The 21714-nt window shown below is 36.6% G+C and overlaps 1 protein-coding gene across 1 annotated transcript in view; it reads right to left on the bottom strand.

Moving 5' to 3' along the window:
• ACSS3 (acyl-CoA synthetase short-chain family member 3) overlaps positions 1 to 21714 on the bottom strand; it is a 176457-nt gene that overhangs the window by 86952 nt on the left and 67791 nt on the right. The window contains exons 7-8 of the mRNA XM_010832078.1: positions 14545 to 14625; positions 14372 to 14467 (exon numbers count right to left, since the gene is read on the bottom strand). Of these exons, the coding sequence (XP_010830380.1) occupies positions 14372 to 14467; positions 14545 to 14625 (177 nt within the window). The remainder of the gene's footprint in view (positions 1 to 14371; positions 14468 to 14544; positions 14626 to 21714) is intronic.

Genomic DNA, 21714 nt, shown 5'->3' with positions numbered 1-21714 from the left:
AGATTTTTGAGCCAGGATATAATCCATTTACAAGGTATGTGACCTAAGGCAACTTATTTAATTTCTTTGATCTTCATTTAGTTCTGTCATCAGAAAATTGCACCGAACCAGGTGCAAGTATCTAATGTAGAGTATTAATGGTTCAATGTAGCTTCTGGAAATTTTTTCACATTTTCTACACACTGTAATACATTTCTTAGGTGGTGTCTTCAATTTTGCTTTCTATCCTTTACACTACTCTTAATTCTTTGACTATATTGTCAGTGCTTTTATTGCAAGGAGGGCATCTGATACTTTCTCTGTTTCTCTATCAATCCTAGCAAGATGCTACGCTCACAACAGGTACCCAATAAATATTGTTGTTGGAGCTACGACAATAGTTGCACTTGCCTGTTCTATCATGAAACACAGGCACACACAGAGAAAAATACTCAAAGGAATCTTTCAACAACTAGTCTTGTAAGAAACCTAAAAGATGCTAGCATCAGGTTTACAATCGGTTCCAATTGAGATACTAAAATTATACAGCCTGAATCAAAGTAATAACTGAGTCATCATTTTTCTTATTTCATACAAACACAAAAAATACATTGTTGTTATACTAAAAAGAAAGAAATAAATTTCCATTATACGAGGAAAAAGAGAGAAAGTCTTTGGTGTATGCCTATGGAGTATATTAGTTAACAATATTATGGCAATTCGTGGCTAAAAAAAAAAAAGGAACAGATTTCATACTTGAAAGAAGCAAATCTCTGTCCTTGAAAAGGGGATAATCAATAAAGAAAACAGGTTAACATAGATGGAAGTGCAAATGTCTTGCAAAAGAATTATAACTCTATACATGCAAGTAACAATTACACTGTTAAAATGAAGTCTGGGAGGCTCTGAGAATTCAGAACATTCACATGTGGAAAATACATCATAGGATGTCTTCACAGAGATTACAAACACAAAGCCGAACAGAGCAGACGACAGCCATGGAGGAAACACTGGGGATGACCTAACAAGACTGTTCAATACTAAAATAACTTGAAAGTAGTTCAAAGAAGTATCCTCAATATTCTGCAACATGAGACTTTCATACTGCAAAATGTTTTAACGTTTTGATCCAGGTATATATGGTGATGATAATGTCACTATTTCATATAAATTGATATTATACATGCTGTATTTTGTATATATTTTATAGATACATATCCATATCATAATATTTCTTTGAAGCTTTCACACTGACTTCACGTACATTATTTTACTAAACTTTTACACAAATAAAGGCGAGTGCAGAGTTCATTTCTACACTAAGCATACTGTAAAGAAAAAAAAAATAGGGCTATCTAAACTTTTCCTTCCTCCCATGAAATCAGGAAAAGAACATTCAAAAAGAGACTATCAAGCTGAATGACCTGAAGTTTTCAAAGATATACAGGCAGTTTAAAAGCTTGTAACGATAAAGCCCATCAAAAAGTAGGAGTGAAAGGTTATATATGTTTGGATAATAATGAACCATGAAATGTTCTGTACTATTTGCAGATGAAAGACTTCCAGGCCACTCTCATTTCAATCACAAGTTCTACTCTGAAAGGACAGATTCTTGAGGGGAGAGACCACGGGGTTATTTTCCACATCTGCTGCCCATTGTTCAAAGATGGTAGGAGCAGGATCAACACATGCCCGTGTGCTGATTCCTTTGGTGCTCAGAAGAGAATGAATGGGGTCCAAAGGGAGCAGACTCTAATGTGCTGATGACCACGTCAGAGTTGGGAGGACAAACACTTTGAAAGAAGAAATGTGGAATATGTGAAAATTCAAGCATTACAATGGCTGGACTGCATGGGAATGAATGCCTGGTGTTTATATTGTAGAATTTTATTCTGGGAAAGAAAATATTCATAGCTTTGAATAACAGTAGCTTATAATATCTAGCATTTATGGCACAATTATATTCTGGCAACTATCCTAAGGTATTTCAATGGATTAACCAATTTAATGTCATGTAAGAGAGGTACTATTAATAGTAATATTTATAGATGAGAAATAAAGGGCTGAATTATTCAGAATTGGTTTGTATATTTTAATTGGGCAGGCCAATGTGGCTTCCAGAATTGCATATATTAAATATGTACACATCAGTGAACAAAAATAAATCTTTGTTTCTTGAAAAAGATACAATGGATTACTTAATTTGTTCATGAAGTTCTCTACTAAAGAGAAAATCAGAATTACTTTTTCCTTTCTTGGGGGAAAAAAGTCTTTACTTACAAATCAAGTTTGTTTTTTCCTGATATCTTCATTCAGGCATTTATTAACAAATATTTATTGAGAACTGAAAATCTGTCCAGAAGAAGACAAGAAGCTGAGACTCGATGGTGAGCAAACACTAACATGATTCCTTCCCTCACAGAGTATGGAGCAGAGAGAGGTAGATAAATCAGAGGAGCATAAAAATTAAAGTGAAATGGCAATGGTGACATAAACCAAGAAGGAAAAAAACCCAGGTACTTAAGAAAAACTACGTAGATTTGCCCTAGTCAGAGAGGTCAAGGAAGGCTTCTCTTGGGAGGTGACACTTGGCTGCGCTGTAAAGGATAAGAGGTATATATTTCAGGCAACGAGTCAGAAGATTCCTGTAGCAGATATGAGCATAACAGTAACATCAGAAAAATAGAAGCATGTTTTCCTCAGAAGGGAAGAAAGTAACTAAGATAGACGAAAGTCAAAACTTCCAAACATTGAAGAGTCAAATATGAAGAGGACTGAAAATGTCCACTGGCATATGCAAAATATAATTACTAGTTGCTGTTGTTGTTTAGACGCTAAGTCCTGTCTAACTCCTTGTGACCCATGAACTACAGCATGCCAGGCTTCCCTGTCCTTCACTATCTCCCTGAGTTTCCTCAGACTCATGTCCATTGCATCAGTGATCCATCCAACTATCTCATCCTGTCTCCCCCTTCTCCTCCTGCTCTTAATCTTTCCCAGTATCAGTGTCTTTTCCGAACAGCTGGCTCTTTGCATCAGGTGGTCAAAGCACTGGAGCTTCAGCTTCAGCATCAGTCCTTCCGATGAATATTCAGGACTGATTTCCTTTAGGATTGACTGGTTTGATCTCCTTGCAGTCCAGGAAACTCTCGAGAGTCTTCTCCAGCCTCATAGTTTGAAAGCACCAATTCCTCAGCACTCAGCCTTCTTTATGGTCCAACTCTCACATCCGTACATGACTACTGGAAAAAATCATAGCTTTAACTATACAGAACTTTGTTGGCAGTGATGGCTCTGCTTTTCAATACACTATCTAGGTTTGTCATAGCTTTTCTTCCAAGGAGAAAGCGTCTATTAATTTCATGGCTGCAGTCACCATACATAGTGATTTTGACCAGGAAAATAAAATCTGTCACTGTTTCCACTTTTTCCCAATCTATTTGCCATAAAGTGATGGGGCCAGATACTACCATCTTTGTTTTTTGAATGTTGAGTTTTAAGCCAGCTTTTCCCCCTCTCCTCTTTCACCTTTATCAGGAGGCTCTTTAGTTCCTTTTTGCTTTCTGTCATTAAAATGGTATCATCTGCATATTTGAGGTTGTTGATATTTCTCCTGGCAATCTTGATTCCAGCTTGTGAGTCATCCAGCCTAGCATTTCATATAATATACTCTGCATATAAGTTAAATAAGCAGGGTGACAATACACAGCCTTGATGTACTCCTTTCTCAATTTGGAACCAGTCCATCATTCCATGTCCAGTTCTAACTGATGCTTCTTGTCTTCCATTCAGGTTTCTCAGGAGACAGGTAAGGTGGTCTGGTATTCTCACCTCTTTAAGAATTTTACAGTTTGTTGTGATCCACACAGTCAAAAGCTTTGGCACAGGCAGTGAAGCAGAAGTAGATGTCTTTCTGAAATTCCCTTGCTTTTTCTATGATCTAGAGGATGTTGGCAATTTTATCTTTGGTTCCTCTGCCTTTTCTAAATCCAGTTTATACATCTGAAGTTGTTGGTTCACGTACTGCTGAAGCCTGGCTTGGAGAATTTTGAGCATTACCTTGTTAGCATGTGAAATGAGTGCAACTGTATGGTAATCTGAACATTCTTTGGTACTGCCTTTCTTTGGGATTGGAATGAAAACTGACTTTTCCAGTCACTAAAGAAATTATCAAAAGCTGTTATTATGAAATGAAGATGACAGATGTCAGTTTGAGAGGATTGTGGAGTTAAGTTCTAGGTTAGAAATGGAGCTATTGGGTATAGGCAAGAGCCTTCCAAGATGAAGAAAGCTGTAACTGCATGGGGACAGGGAATCAACAATTTATGGGTTTTTTTTTTTTTTTTTGCTGCTGTTTGTTTGTTTTACTGAAAGAAACAGGAATGTGTTGAAAATTTGGCAATTATCAGGAAGCTAAAATCAAAGCAGACAACCAGGAACATGTAGGCCTACATGGCCTGTATGGCAGGAGTTCCCAGCTTCCAGGATCTAATGCCTGATCATCTGAGATGAAGCTGATATAATAATAATAATAAAAATAAAGTGCACAATAAGGATAATGTGCTTGAATCACTTGAAATCATCCTCCAACTCCAGTCCGAGGAAAAACTGTCTTCCACGAAACTGGTCCCTCGTGTCAAAAAGGTTGGGGACTGCTGCTCTGTGGCAAAAACGAAAATCTTATTTAAATATCCATTGTAAGTTTTATGGTGAAACAGATTGCTTCAAGTGGGTAACTATTCTGTACTTGGAGGTTTCACTGAATATCCAACTTAATTATAACCATTTTTAATTTTTTTTCAGCTAATGTAATTATTCATTCATAATATCATAAACCATTTGTACTCAATAAAAGAGAAATGTTTCATGAGCTGATTTTTGTACTCTAGATGATTTGGCACAGAGTAAGCTGCAAATCTCCTAATACTTCAGAACATCAATTTTTGTTAAATTAAAATGCATCACTAGGGAAAGATATCATCACAGATACCAATTCACTGTCTACCTCATACTATAGTTTTAATATGCTATAATTCATTAAGAATAAAAATAAATCTTTGATCAATGAAATTTACAAGTTTATTTTTATTCAGAAAAGATAATCCTATGAAGACATGAATGATCTACTAAATTATTCTGTTCACTATTCAAAGAATGCATTTATATTATGTAATGGAAGATTTTTTGTTTCCTAAATTAAAAATAATAATAACACTAAAATAAAACAATGCCAATTTAGCAATCCAACTAAAATTGGGGCACAAGTGGGACAATTATTTTGTGGAAGTTAATAAAGACTTTTTTCATTTCCTGGCCTAGTGACGAGTCAGGACTCCGTTATACTTTAGTTTTGCTTTAATTAATCAAGGAAGTTTTCGCCCTGTGTTCTGCATGCTCCAGTTGTCAATTAATCCTCTTAGAAATTCATTTACACAATGAATTTTCTGTGTTTCCTGAAAGGCACTGTGCTGGACACTGCATGTACAGAAATGACAAGCATCCCCGTCCTCAGCTGACAGTATCACAGGCCTGTATTCACAAGACCAAAGGAATCTAGACGGTACAATGCAATTATAAAGAACTTCGATCAGCCAGAGGAAAGCACGGAAATATCAGAGAGAAGATGAAATCCAAGTTGATCCCTTAAGAAAAAGAACCACTCTGCTACATGATCAGAACAAAAGTGGAATTTCAGTAGAGGAGACAACTTAATCACTGGCAGTTCGATCCCGGGTTGGGAAGAGCCCCTGGAGAAGGGAAAGACTACCCACTCCAGTATTCCGGCCTGGAGAATTTCATGGACTGTATAGTCCATGGATGGCAAAGAGTCGGACATGACTGAACGACTTTCACTTTCACTTTTTTCTGTTCATGTAAGTGCTAATAATGACTGGATTGCTGAGTAGGAAGCTGAATTAGAGGTCAGAACAAGAGACAGATGTTAAAGATGGGCAAAGAGCAGATGACTACAGATCATTCATATCATGCAAATAAGTTTGAATTTTGTTCTTTGACATCTCTTTTAGTAACTTTTCTAAAGGAGATCAGTCCTGGGTGTTCTCTGGAAGGAAAGATGCTAAAGCTGAAACTCCAGTACTTTGGCCACCTCATGTGAAGAGTTGACTTGTTGGAAAAGACTCTGATGCTGGGAGGGATTGGGGGCAGGAGGAGAAGGGGACGACAGAGGATGAGATGGCTGGATGGCATCACTGACTCGATGGACATAAGTTTGAGTGAACGCTAGGAGTTAGAGATGGACAGGGAGGCCTGGCGTGCGATTCATGGGGTCGCAAAGAGTCAGACATGACTGAGTGACTGAACTGAACTGACTGAATTAAGTTTTTTATATGAGATAATTTTAGATTTACAGGGAACTGTAAGAAATAATACAGAAATATGTCATGTACCCTTAACAGCTTTCCCAATCAGTAACATCTTGCAAAACTATAGCTTACTATCACAATTAGGACACGATATAATCAAGATAAAGAACAGTTCCATCTCTACAAGGAGATGTTGTTGCCTTTTTGTAGCCAAAGGTGTTTACTGCAGTATGTAGGAAAACCACTGATGTTTGCATGTTTATCTTGTATCCTGAGATCTGGCTGAACTCACTTATTAATTACAGGTTTTTAAATATGTTTTATAATTTCCTAGACAATCATGCCATTTGCAAATAGAGACAATTTTATTTCTTCCTTTCTGGTATGTTTCTCTTTTTGTTTTCATATATTGCCTTATCAAATTAACTAGGACCTTTATTGAATGAAGATGTGAGAGTGGACATCCTTGCTTTGTTCTCAAACATAAGAAATACTTAGTCTTTCATTATTAACTACTGGCCATTAGCTGTCCCTTTTAGAGAGGCTTATGGCTCCTCCAGTGGCTCAGCAGTAAAGAACCCACCTAAAGAGCAGGAGGTGCAGGTTCGATCCCTGGGTCAGGAAGATCCCCGGGCATAGGAAATTGCACCCCACACCACTATTCTTGCCTGGGAAATCCCATGGACAAAGGAGCCTGGCAGGCTTCACACTCCATAGTGTTGTGAAAGGGTCAGACACAATTTAATGACTAAACAATAAGAAAGTGATAACACATTTTCCAAATTTTTCTTTCCCTTGAGAATGTCTTTATTTCTCCTTTATCTTCAAAATATATTTGCATAAATACAGAATTCTGATGGACAATTCCTTTCTTCTCACACTTGAAAAACATTCTGTCACTTTCCTTTGACCTCCCTAGTTTCTAAAAAATCCTATCTTTCAAAGGGATTTACCCATACAGATGAGAAATCTTTTCTCTCTCACTACTTTCAAGATAATTTTTTTTGCCTTCAATTTTCAGAAGTTTGATTAAGGTTTTTTTGTGTATGTGGATTTCTTTATAGTAACATTGTTTGAGGGTTTACTCGGTCTTGAACCAATAGATATATATATCATTGGCCAAGTCTGAGAAGATGAGAAGTTTTCAGAAGTTTTCCATTATTTTTTTCAAGCCCGCTGTCTTTCTCCTCGCCTTTCACGACTGAACTCACAAATGCTATATTTTTTGTTATCATTCCATATATCCCTGAGGCTCTGTCAGTTGTTTGTTTTCAGTCTGTTTTCTTTCTGTTGTTTAGATTGCTTAATTTCTATTGCTTCTTCTTCCAGTTCATTAATTGTTTCCTCTGTCCCCTCCATTCTGGTATTGAGCCCATCCATTGAGGTTTTATCTTTGCTATTACGTTTTTCAACTCTAAAATTTCCCTATGATTATTCTTTATAGTATCTATATCTTTGCTGGAACTTATTTTTTAAGGTATTTTTATTTATTTATTATTTTTTAACATAGATTTATTTAAAGCGGAGGCTAATTACTTTACAATATTGTACTGGTTTTGCCATACATCGACATGAATCCGCCACGGGTGTACTTGTGTTCCCCATCCTGAACCCCCCTCCCACCTCCCTCCCCATACCTTCCCTCTAGGCCATCCCAGTGTACCAGCCCTGAGCACCCTGTCTCATTCATCGAACCTGGACTGGAGATCCATTTCACATATGATATTATGCATGTTTCAATGCCATTCTCCCATATCATCCCTCCCCCTCCCTCTCCCACAGAGTCCAAAAGACTGTTCTATATGTGTCTCTTTTGCTGTCTCGCATACAGGGTTATTGTTACCATCTTTCTAAATTCCATATATATGCATTAGTATACTGTATTGGTGTTTTTCTTTCTGGCTTACTTCACTCGGTATAATAGGCTTCAGTTTCATCCACGTCATTAGAACTGATTCAAATGTATTCTTTTTAATGGCTGAGTAATACTCCATTGTGTATATGTACCACAGCTTTCTTATCCATTCATCTGCTGATGGACATCTAGGTTGCTTGCATGTCCTGGCTATTGTAAACAGTGCTGTGATGAACACTGGGGTACACGTGTCTCTTTCAATTCTGGTTTCCTCAGTGTATATGCCCAGCAGTGGGATTGCTGGGTCATAAGGCAGTTCTATTTCCAGTTTTTTAAGGAATCTCCACACTGTTCTCCATAGTGGCTGTACTAGTTTGCATTCCCACCAACAGTGTAAGAGGGTTCCCTTTTCTCCACACCTTCTCCATCTTTGCTGGAACTTTTTATTTCTTAACTGTAACTATTTTGTTGACCTTAAAAAAATAGAATGTTTAAAGAATGTTCATCATCACTTGTTGAAGCATTTTTACCACAGTTGCTTTAAAATCTTTGTCAGATAATTCTAACATCTCTGTCATCTCAGTTCTGGTACCTATCAACTGTCTTTTCTCATTCAGCTTGAGATGTTTTTAGTTCTTGGTATGAGGTCATCAAATCCTGGATAGTTTCTTGGTATTACATTATGAGACAGACTCGTATTTAAATCTTGTTTCAGGTGGCTTATTTAGATTTCACTCCAGCAAAGAAGGAAGACATAGGGGTAAAAATCCAGGTTCCTCATTTGACCTCCATTGATACCCAACTGGGTACCTTGGTGGCTCAAATGGTAAAGAATCTGTCTGCAATGCAGGAAATCTGGGTTTGATTCCTGGGTGGGAAAGATCCCCTGGAGAAGAGAATAGCTTGGGAGAATGCTCTTCATGACTCTGGGTTGGTTCCCGTTCTAATTGTAGGCTTCTAAAGGCACCTCCCTGCCTGGATAAAGTAAGAGCTCCCTGTTACTGCTCCCAACAAGGCCTCCACTGATATCACAGGGAAGAGACAGGTGGTCTTGTTATTGAAAATCCCCAAAATCCTGACTCTCTACTAGGCTTCCACTGACTCTATCCCAATGGAGAATGGAAGGGGTATCTCATTACTGGTAGGTTAGGGGGATAAGCCCAGGCTCCTTATTTGGTCTCTACTGTTATTGCTTGTTCAACGGGTCCTCATTATAATCTAACAGGAAGGAAAATCTTGGCTTCCTATTCAAACTCCTCTGACACCACCCTGTGGGAAGAGGGTTAGAATTAAGCTCCTCCTTAAAGCCTAACAATTGTGGAAGTCTAAACTTCCCACTCAGCCTTTGCTGTTGGCAGTGGGGTTGGGACCATGGATCTGTGTGTGTCATCTGTCTGGAGTGCAGCCATCTAAAAGTTTCATGTCTTAGACTGCTCCTTCCTAAACCTTTGGCTTGAGAGGTCAGGCTTGTTGTTTTTGTTATTGTTGTTTTCTTTTTCAGAGGGTTTAGTTTTGTTGTGATTTGCTTTGTCTGCAGTTGTTGGCACTTATAGGTTGTCAGCTTCTTTAGACACAAATCTAAGAGGGAAAAATAAAGCCAAGGTGTCCTCACTATGTTATTTCTCAAATTTCAAGGTCCCTAAAGTCAGTTTTCCTTCTTATCTCCATCTTTTTTTGTTGTTGTTTTTGTTTTTTTTTTAATCTCCATCTTTTAGTCTTACATTTGTTTTAGACATAATGCCTAAAATGTTCAGTTCTACTTAGTGGGAGGAATAGAGAAAAGTATGCCATCTCTAACTTCCTGGAGGCAGAACTCAACCCTTTGAAAAAATTTAAGCAGCGAAGTTCTGCATTCATCTCTGCATTTTAGATGGACAGTGAGGAGAGCTCAGAAATTAGAGTTTTGGCGGAGATGGCCTGGGAAGACATCTGAAGGCAGTATTTATTAGAACATGGTTTAGACTGGCTGTCTGAAATATACAACTGGAAAGCACAGGCACAAGTGAGATCAGAGGCCAAACACAGAATGCACATCAGTCAACAACACACTTACTAAATTGTCACAGCCTCGACTATGCGGCAGGAGGCATGGAAACAAGAGGACACTTTTGACATGTGCTAAAATATGGGAATACCAGACCACCTTAAAATATGGGAATAAGACCACCTTACCTGCCTCCTGAGAAATCAATTTGCAGGTCAAGAAGCAACAGTTAGAACTGTTCATGGAACAACCAACTGGTTCAAAATTGGGAAAGGAGTACATCAGGGCTGTATATTGTTACCCTTATTTAACTACATAAGGATACATCATGTGAAATGCCTGGCTAGATGAATCACAAGCTGGAATCAAGATTGCCGGCAGAAATATCAATAACCTCAGATATGCAGATGACACCATCCTAATGGCAAAAAGCAAAGAGGAAATCTTGATGAAAGTGAAAGAGGAGAGTGAAAAAGGTGGCTGAAAGCTCAGCATTTAAAAAATGAAGATCATCGCATCCAGCCCCATTACTTCATGGCAAAAAAGATGAGGAAAAATGGAAATAGTAACAGACTTTATTTTCTTGGGCTCCAAAATCTGGCCAGACTTCTTATAGGCAGCTGGACTCCTCTCAAATAGCATCTTATTTGCTATTGTGACCAACACAAGGATTCATTGAAAGTTCCTCAAATATGTTTTACCCTGTCATTTCACATCTGACAGCAAGGAGATCAAACCAGTCAATCCTAAAGGAAATAAACTGAATTGGAAGGACTGAAACTGAAACTCCAATACTTCGGCTACCTGATGAGAAGAGCTGACTCATTGGAAAAGACACTGATTCTAGGAAAGATTGAGGGAAGAGGGAGAAGGAGGTGACAGAAAATGAGACGGTTGGATGATACCATGGATTCAATGGACATGAGTCTGAGCAAACTCCGGGAGACAGTGAAGGACAGGGAAGCCTGGAGTGCTGCAGTCCATGGGGTTGCAGAGAGTCAGACATGACTGAGCAAATGAACAACGAGAACAAAAAAAAATGTAAATCAACAAGCTGTAGTGAGCAATAGAATATGATACATAAGGAGAATGAAGTTAGAATCACTTCTTGATTCTTAGTTTAGCTGACTGTAACGTTAACAACAGGGCAGAGTACACGGAAAGAAATGTCTTTGGAGGGAAAAGTGGAGACTGTGAGTTCATTTCACAGCACCTTGACCATAAGGGATGTCTGGGCCATCTGAAAATCCCTAATAATAAGCTGGTGCTTAGCAGGAAGGTTAGATATAGATAGGAGGAGTTAGGAGCCTGGGTTTAAATAATAATACTCAAATCCAATTGCATGGAGATTATCCAGGAAATATAAACAGAATGAGAAAAGAGGGCTAAGAACAAGACTCTACTATCACCCAATGTTGAGGATCAAAGTAAAAGAAACCAAGAGAGGAAATGGAAGACAGGATGTCAGAGAGGCAGAATGAGAACAGAGAAGTAGCATCCAATTTAGTTCCATAAGCACTTACTACATGTTTAGTGTGTATTGTCTACTACGCTGAGACTGGCTTGTGACGCCCTCACACTTTACTAGATATAATTCCTGAATAGTGTGGTCAGCTAACTAACAGGCATATGTTCAAGGGGCAATGGAACCACAGAAAGGGGAACTGAGCAGTCAAAGACTTTGAGGAAATTTTCCAAGCGATGATTACATCTAATCAGAGTCTACAAAATAGATGGAATGAACCAGACAAGGAAGGACAGAGGGAAAGTCATGTAAGGCAAAAGAAACAGCCTAAACAATAGCAAAAGGATATAGAGGACTCAAGAGGGCAGAGAGAATTACCATCACCAAACACAGGCACCAGGGTTGATGCCATTGAGAGAAAAAATAAAATCAAACTGAAGAAAATCCTTGACTTGGTCTCTTACTAAGCCACCACTGACCTCTGATACAGTAGCTTATGAAACAATGTGGAGAAAAACTGGACTTCACTGGGTTGGAGAATAATTGGAAGAATATAAAGTTCAGACAATAAGGGAAGGGTATTTTTTCCAAGGACTCAGTGGAGAAGAATATAAAGATAGGATAGCTAGAAATGTGCAGAAGTCTAAAAGGCTTCGTTTTATGATAAGAGAGAATCGAGGATGTTTATAAGTTGTAGGAAAGAAACCTGAGTTCACAGATAAGATTTAAAAGGTTAAAAAAAGAAAATCACCCTTTTGTACAACAAATACTAATACAGCATCTAGACTGTTCTTGAGCTCATCATTTCAAGATAAAGACAAACAGAGCCCTTTTAATGGTGTGACAATTATGTTTTAAATAAGCTTAAAAAATAAAAAAAGGCCAATGGTAAACGCACAAAAATTACATGTACTATAATCCTAAAGGCAAACTAATACTTAATAAATACTTATCAATATAATGGCATCTTTGGCTTTGTCACTTTATATTAGCAATTCCACAATTCATTATAAGTATTAGTGTTAAGGCTTATTTTGTTTACTTCCGAGGGAATTATTATTTTAATAAAAACACTTATTCTATTGCAAGGACTTCAGTATGGACACAATTGTCAAGATTATTTTATGTTTTAATTATTACAAATACCACAGGGCATATTAAGTCTACAAAGGACAGAGGGATAGTATAAAAGACAAGGAGTAGTACAAGATGGCATAATATTTGTGTCAAAGTTTGCCTTAATATCTCTGAGCATTTCAATACAGAAAACCAGCCAGCTGAAAATGCAGGAATAATCATGCTTTTAAATGTTGACTGGGACTAGGAGATTGCCACAAAGATTAAGAACAGTCTCTGATTCTTTCAGAATCATTGACTTGCAGAATGCTAAGATTTTAAAGAACTTTGACATAATCTAATACTATTATCCACACGTCACATAACTGAAGAGAGGAATCTGATATTCCTCTCTTGATGTTGAAAGACTTTAAGTGAAAGAGAGCCTTCTATTTCAGAAGCTGCCTATTCTACCAATGAACAGTTAAATTTTCTCTGATTTCGCCCAAAAGATAGGTCTCTGGAATTCCACATTACTACATTACTATGTGGCCACTCTTTAAATGTCAAAAGATTCTTAACAAATATGCACACTAAATATATTACTATTATCAGACTAAACCATTCACAATTCCTTCATCGCTTTCTTGTATGACATTTTCACTCTATTTCCTTTCGTCCAAATGCTTTCTAATAAGTTAATGATTTTTTTCTTCTCCTCATTAAACTGAACATAAATTTCCAAACGTAAGAAGGGAAAATAAGATTATACTATTGCATATGGTGACTATTTTTTAAAGTCATCCTATCAACCACTGATGTTTGAACTACAGACAATTATAATCACAGGGATTTAACCACATAAATTGTAACCAACTCAAATTTCCCTGACTTTATTTTTGCAATTATATTTTAATATAATTATAAAAGGATTTCCATATTCTCCCATCTTGTGTGTTTTATCCCAAAAGTCCAAGATTATTTTGTGTACTGATTTAGCAAACTACCATTTTACTGTTCCTCTCAACTTCCGAGATCCTACAAATCTGATGGACATGTGTTTTAAGTATTTATACAAGGCACTTACTAAAATTAAATAGAATAGGCATAAGACCAGAATTTTCTAGTATACACACAAAAATATTATTCCTGGTTAACATTAATCCATGCAACTGAATCTTAAAGCTATGAAGATTCAATCTGATCAGTCTAGAAGCATATATACATACAACATCATCAGAAATTATGCATACATCATCTATTATACATTCAGAAATTATGCATACATCATCTATTATACATACAACAATCATCAGAAACTACCAAAAATATCTGCTAAAATCAAGAAACCATACAGTTGAAATCCATTAATTCTCTAAAAACACAAAAAGGTGAATCTCTGTTTTGTGATGACTGTTTTCTAAGGTTCTAAATCAGGATCAGTCCAATGATATTTTCTAGAAAGGGACAGACATAAAGTTTTTTAGTGTACATTTTTCAGAATATAATTTATGGCTTTGTTCAACACAATTTAAATAGTGTATTTTTTTCTGTGTATTTCTCTGTCTTATGAAATCATATTTTTAAACTGGAAGAAGACATAAAAATGTTCCCTGTCCCCATTCAATTTTTTTTGTTCCTACTTAGACTACTTCTCAGAAACTTTCAGTGAAATTAACACTATGTATATGTGGTATGAATTTTATTACCTCATATAAAACTGTAGTATTTCCATGTAGAAGAGGTCCGTAACAGATATAGGAATGTCCGACAACCCAGCCTAAGTCAGAAGCTGCCCACCACACCTAAACAATAAGAAGAAAATAAAACGCATATATCTTAATCAGATAAATGTCATATATGAATTTAAAACCATGATTACCTCTCCAGGTTTAAGTCCATATATGGAAGACATCGACCAGTTAAGCATTACAGCGTATCCTCCAGTGGGCCTCACCACACCCTAAAGGAAAGAACAGATGAAGTTAAAATCAATAGACAATGTGTTAAAAGATGCTCTTTCTTCATACTATCCACTTAAGAAAAGCTCCTGTTTAAAGTATTTCATATTCTAAAGCTATAAATAACTTGGGCTTTCATGTATTAATAATTGTATCTGAATCACCATTTCTTTGACACCTCAATAACAAACACAGAATAATTTGTTCATACCAGTCCATTTGTAGAATTCATTCTCACAGACCATTCTGGACTTTCTAAAGAAAATATGATTTCACAGAATCACATGCAATAAAAAGAAAAATTTCCAGGGGTAACATCAATTATCAACACTGCATTTTAACACATATTTCCAGAACAAAAATGAAAACCTTCAAAATTAAGTCCACAGAAAGATCAAAGATAGCTGTGTGCCTAAGACACAGACCACCATAAGGATATTTATTCCTTAACAGTATTAAATAATAATAGGATGCCTAGAGGAAACAGTCATATTCTAACTAGAGTCTTATTAAAATGCTAACCTGAAGGACCATGCTATCACAGTAGTAGAGCTGAGCAGTTCTTTAGATCTAACTTCTGATGAGTTAGATCTAAGGCTGACAGATTTGATGGTTACAGCATAGCACCATAGCGTTCATGAATCAGTTTGTGAGCAGATATTCTTGAGAGTGAATGTATTCAATGTTAATACAAGATTAATATTTTAAAACTAAGTGCAAGAGTCATCACAGATAAGAACTGACAGCAAATTTAATAACTAATTTCATTTATTGCTTCATTATAAACAGTCATTATTGGCTCACAATGACTTAATGATGTGAATATTCAGAACGAGAAAGTGAATGCTTGCTAAGAAATATGTTATAGTTCACTCACAAGTATTTTCAAACATCTCTTAGTAGAGCAACTATAATCACTCAGTGAAGAAAATAATTATTTTACCTGAAAGGCCACACATGGCTGTAATTAATGTACGTGCTACTGGTTGAACTATTTTGGCACAGCTCTGTAACTATAACACACATGCATGCATCAGGAGAATGAAAAAGAAGCTGACTTCCTGTTTGTTACTAAAATTGCTACTTTCCTCAGGTACCACTAATAAAACATAGGTATCAAGCTGTGGAATACATTTTATCTACGAGCAGCAACACCTGGTCTCTTGGCAAATGTCACAGGAAGCTTTGCTGGCATTTGACAGGTATGCTTTCTAGCTTGTATGACATGGGTAGCATGCAGCTGGCTCTTTTGATCATCTTGGGAGAGTTAGAAATCCTAAGCTCCTACCAATAATTTTCACACATGCATTTTCCCATGTAAACTGAGCAGATCTTCAATTGCTATATACTATACATGTCTTCCATGTACTTTGCTAATTTTTTGTCTTATTGAGAAGATCTTTTCCTACAGTTCAAAATCTTGATGAATTTGAAACGAATCCACTTGCAAACACTCTTTTCTAAAAAGTTTTATTCATTTGGTAAAGGATAAAATTGGAGGTTTTTTTCATAGACAATATGCTATCAATATTCTGTGAAATTTAATGTCAGGCATGATTTCACTTAAGATGTTTTAGAATTTCTCTTCACCTGTCTGTTGTCCCTGCATTTAGAGGTCATGTTTAATTAATAATTCTAAATATCATTACAAAAGGGTAAATTTTTTATATTAAATGATAGAGAGTAAGAGTAATCAACTGGAAGTGATAGAAAGAAATAAAAGGCTAAGGAGAACATGAATGAGTAGTAATTCATTTCTAAAACTTAGAAGATAATTTAAAGGACAGGTTGTCAAATTTCCGCTTACCTCTCAAGTGAACCCTTCTTTAAAGGTTATTTACCAGTGTTACTTTGCCTATATAATGGTGGCTACTTAAATTCATTTAACCCCAAGAAAGTTAGACTTAAAAATGAAAATTTGCATGAAAAAACTAAGAATTATACAGTCAATAATTTAATGTCTTACTAGCAAAATTATTTTCTTAATTCTAGCAATTACTGTTTTTTATGTTTCCCCACACAAAAGACAGAAATGTCAAAAAATTAGAGGTTGTTATCAGAGATTCTCATTAAAAACAATGAAAACAGAGTTAACAGAGACAGAAAAGCCATGTCTGTTTTTCACTGATATTAACATCCACTTACTTTTAATTTTGTAACAATGAGTATAAAATTTTCATCTGGCATCATTTCTCTATTCATTGATCTATATTCTCAATATGAAATTTGGTCTAACATATTCAGATGACAGCTTTCAATTTTCTGGTTATTTAGTACAGTGTAGGGAAAAAGTGCATAATATCATACTCTCCATGTAGATCTTTTTTTTTTTTAAACTTTACATAATTGTATTAGTTTTGCCAAATATTAGAATGAATCCACCACAGGTATACATGTGTTCCCCATCCTGAACCCTCCTCCCTCCTCCCTCCCCATACCATCCTTCTGGGTCGTCCCAGTGCACTAGCCCCAAGCATCCAGTATCGTGCATCGAACCTGGACTGGCATCTCGTTCACACATGATATTTGACATGTTTCAATGCCATTCTCCCAAATCCTCCCACCCTCTCCCTCTCCCACAGAGTCCATAAGACTGTTCTATACATCAGTGTCTCTTTTGCTGTCTCGTACACAGGGTTATTGTTACCATCTTTCTAAATTCCATATATATGTATATATCCATGTAGATCTTTCATAAGAAGTTCAAGAGTAAAAACACTGAAAGATTAGTTTTAAAAAGATAGTTTCTTTCTTATAATATTCAGTTCAGTTCAGTTCAGTCGCTCAGTCATGTTCAACTCTTTGCGACTCTATGAATGCAGCATGCCAGGCCTCCCTGTCCATCACCAACTCCCAGAGTTCACTCAATATTAACATGTGGTTAAAATTAGTATGATAAAGCATTTTTGTTTCTAGTCATTTTTTCCAGGTAATGATAATTAAAATGCAACAGATAAACTCTGTTCAACCTCTGAAAATACATAAACCGTGCTCAAAAAAAAAAAAACCCACAAATCATTATATTCCAGTATGCATAATTAACCAGAAACAAAAACTGGCATTCTGAAGTCTATTTGAGTATGAGGTAAAAATACTGGTGACCATCAGTGCTTACCCCTACAACACAAGCATGCTGCATTTCATTCTTTTGAATCTGTTACTTTATGCACTTATATCCTACCTTCCTTAAAAGTAAAGACATTAGATGACCTAATATATTTTCAGAAAAGCCCTATAGCCTCCCAATACAGTGCTTTGGTTTTTGTAGGATCAGCATAATACTTAAATTCTTCTGGAAAACTTAAAGACGTTCAGGTGGGAATAAAACTCTGTGCCCCAAATAAAGACACAGAAGTGAATTCTATCTCAGTACAAAAGTAGATAATGTGAAAGTGTTCTTTAAACAACACAAAACACTTTTAATGTATATAGATATTCAAAAAAATTCAATCCACACAAGTGAAACTAAAGGCTAATTATTTATCCCCCAGGAATAACAGTTAGTCACAGATGGTTCTTTACGGTTTCCAGTTTAATGAGCTGCCTTTGAACAAAGACAGCCACAAAATATCATAAATGGGTCAATTACTGTAAAACAGAAAACTTGTTTATATCAAGTGTGCACTGTTTGGGTACTACAATTTATGAAGAATGCAGCTGGAATAACATCAGTTGTAGTACAAAAAGTAAGGAAGACTGAGATATGTGGTAAGATTAAGACTTTGGGAGTCTTATCTGAAAAATGTTTTATAATAGATCTAAAATTTGAATGGAAAATCTCAAAATATTCAGGTAGGAGAAGTCTACATAGAGTAACCAACAAAACATTCTTCCCAAGTTAAGCCCCGCTATTAACCTGTGCTATGAGTTTAGTCACTCAGTCGTGTCTGACTCTTTGCGACCCTGTGGACTGTAGCCCGCCAGGCTCCTCCGTCCATGAGATTTTCCAGGCAGGAATACTGGAGTGGGTTTCCATGCCCTCCTTTAGAGGATATTCCCGACCCAGGGATTGAACCCACATCTCCTGTGTCTCCTGCATTGCAGGCAGATTCTTTACCTGTTGAGCCACCAGGGAAGTCATAAAGACTTGTACAAGACAAACACACAAATATACATACATATAATATCTACCATTCACACATACATATGTAAATGCATATGCATATATGTCTGCATGTACACACACATGCATATGCTTTGTGTGTATGCATGCTTATATATACATTTCAATTCAGTCTGGCAAATTAAGTAGAAACAAAAGAAGAAGAAAGGGGAAACAAAAATATTACCTGAAAAAAAGAAATCCACCACCATGGGACCATTGGAGTCAATGAGTTGAAAAGTATGAGGTATTGCTCTGCTTACTTAAAAAACCCACCAACCAACAACATTCTTGTTCTTATAAGAGTTTTACGGATGATATCCCCTCTTCCTAAAACGAACCCTCACCCCTTTTCTGCACCTGGTAACCTCCTGCTTCATCACAGGAGTACCTAACAGCATTGTGAAAGTGCTGCCTCTTCTGGAAGCCATCCAAACCCACTGCTTGTGTTAAAAGCCTCTCCCCGCTTTTTCATGGCCACAAGTCCTGCACACTTCGCTGAGCCTCTGGGCACTAACAACATCCACCCACTGCTCAGTCTCCTCCTCCACTCTCAGCGCCATAAGAACGCCTTTGTATCTTCAGCATAGAACAGACAATTAATACATATGTCAACTGATTTAAACAGTGAACAATTTAATGAATAAGCAATATATGAAAACTATAATTAAAAAAATATTATTCTTTGTTCAAGAGAAATCCTTGAAATTTACAGAACTTAATGCCGTATTAGTAGAAATGGAATGATTCCATTTGGTTTACTTCTTCAAACATAAAATCTCTTGCTGCAGGCTTTCTGATGACTCTGAAGCCACCTCTATCGATGATACTTCAGCAGCAGTATAATTTTTTATGGATCTGAGCAACTGTGAGATCAGGGACAAAGGTATAGTGAGTTCAGCCTTTAGCTGCAAGAATTGTGAAAGTGAAAGTCGCTCAGTCGTGTCCAACTCTTTGCAACCCCATGGACTATATAGTTCATGGAATTCTCCGGTCAGAATACTGGAGTGGGTAGTCTTACCCTTCTCCAGGGGGATGTTCCCAACCCAGGGATCAAACCCAGGTCTCCCGCATTGTAGGCAGATTCTTGACAAGCTGAGCCACAAGGGAAGCTGCAAAAAGTGTACTACAGATTAAAAAAATTTTTTCACAGGTTTTTTTATTTAACTTTCTCTTATCTTTCTCTATGGTCTAGAATATAAATAAGTCACCTAACACATAGGAATAAAAGTTGATGTAAGTTATAGAAAACTCACATCAGAACAAAGGCCTTGCCTACCACCTTCCTATTACGGCCGTCTTCCTAATTATTTCCCCTGTGCTCCCGTGGCACTTTTTATTTTTTTGGTTATCACCATACCTCCATGACAGCAAGCTGAAAGAAGGTAAATATGACCATCACTAAATCTCCCATTCCCAGAATGACACCCAATCCAGATGAGGTATCCTTCTACTGTGTAGTTCCTTGAAGTAACTTGAACCAAACCAAACAGAATAAACACGCATAACAATACAGAAATGTATGCAAAGCAGCTCAGTTGTAGAATATGCTAGAATATGTGCAGCAGCTAGCAGATCAATCTGTCATACAACAATCTGACAAATCCAGAATTGGCAGATGCAGAAATGCAAATATGCCCTAAATATATCTGCAAATTACAGCCAAAGAAGAGAAAGAATTATGTGTCTTATAGGCACCTATGGGAAACGAGCAGTTTTAAGTAGAGTATTTTTATGGGTTCACAACACTATTTTTCTTCATGAAGATCAAGAAAACAAACTAAATTATGACATGAAATTTATATTTAAATATGTCATAAATTCATGTATGCTCATCTTTCCTGTATTTCTATTCCTGGAATCTCAATATTAAAAATTCAGATCCTATTAATCCTGATTATACCTGCCAAAAATGAACTGAGAATCTTATGAATAAAGAGGCATCGGGATACTCAGTATTTTGTGATAATCTATAATGGAAAATAATATTTAAAAAGAATATATATTTATATATATATATATGGGATTTTTGGTTCATGTAGTTGTTATTAAATTATGAATTGATTTTAACATATATATATTTATATATGATTGAATCACTTTGCTGTATACCTGAAATTAACACAATATTATAAATCAACTATATTTCAATTTAAAAAATTAGAGGAATCTGGAGCTAACTGGAAAAGTAGATTATTAAATATTTTGGATCTGCTATGGCCCAGTTCTAAGGTTAGTGCCATAGTATATTCAAAGGTGTATGAAATATATTCTACACTTTTAGAGAACATGCAATGTTATGAAGATAAGTAAATGAAAAGTAATATATTTCAAAAGTAGAATAAAATAAGTGGCGAAAGTATTTGTTGGCAACATATACTTTCAATGCAATTGAAATTCTAAAGTGCACTGAAGGGATAAGAGAAATATTTCTGAAAGACCTTTAAAATTGACTACTTTGTGTTGCCATTCTGCATGCCCTGCTCTGTAAAACCTACTCAATCCCATGAATTAAACACTAGTCCTCTACATCATCTAGCTGATGATATTCCAAGGGTCTAGCTCCAAATCGAGATGTACTCTTGAACCCAGAACTTCATTTCCAACTACCGGCTGGGCATTTCCATGTTAATGTCCCAAAGAGACATCATACTCAGCATATACAAAACCTCCCAGTTTTCCCAGCCCCAAACCATTCTCTTGTTTCTAGTTTAGTAAATAAACAAAACCACTTTCCTATGTTCTCAGGTTCAAAGCCTTGTACTCTTCCTCTGTTTTACTCTTATCCTTGATTGCTGCTGCTGCTGCTGCTGCTGCTAAGTCGCTTCAGTCGTGTCCGACTCTGTGCGACCCCATACACGGCAGCCCACCAGGCTCCCCAGTCCCTGGGATTCTCCAGGCAAGAACACTGGAGTGGGTTGCCATTTCCTTCTCCAATGCAGGAAAGTGAAAAGTGAAAGTGAAGTCTCCCAGTCGTGTCCGACTCTTA

Source organism: Bison bison, unplaced genomic scaffold (genome assembly GCF_000754665.1).
Source record: "Bison bison bison isolate TAMUID 2011002044 unplaced genomic scaffold, Bison_UMD1.0 scf7180017864535, whole genome shotgun sequence".
NCBI classification, from domain to species: Eukaryota; Metazoa; Chordata; class Mammalia; order Artiodactyla; family Bovidae; genus Bison; species Bison bison.
The sequence above is the reverse complement of the archived record's forward strand: the minus strand, read 5'-3'. Positions and strand labels throughout refer to the sequence as shown.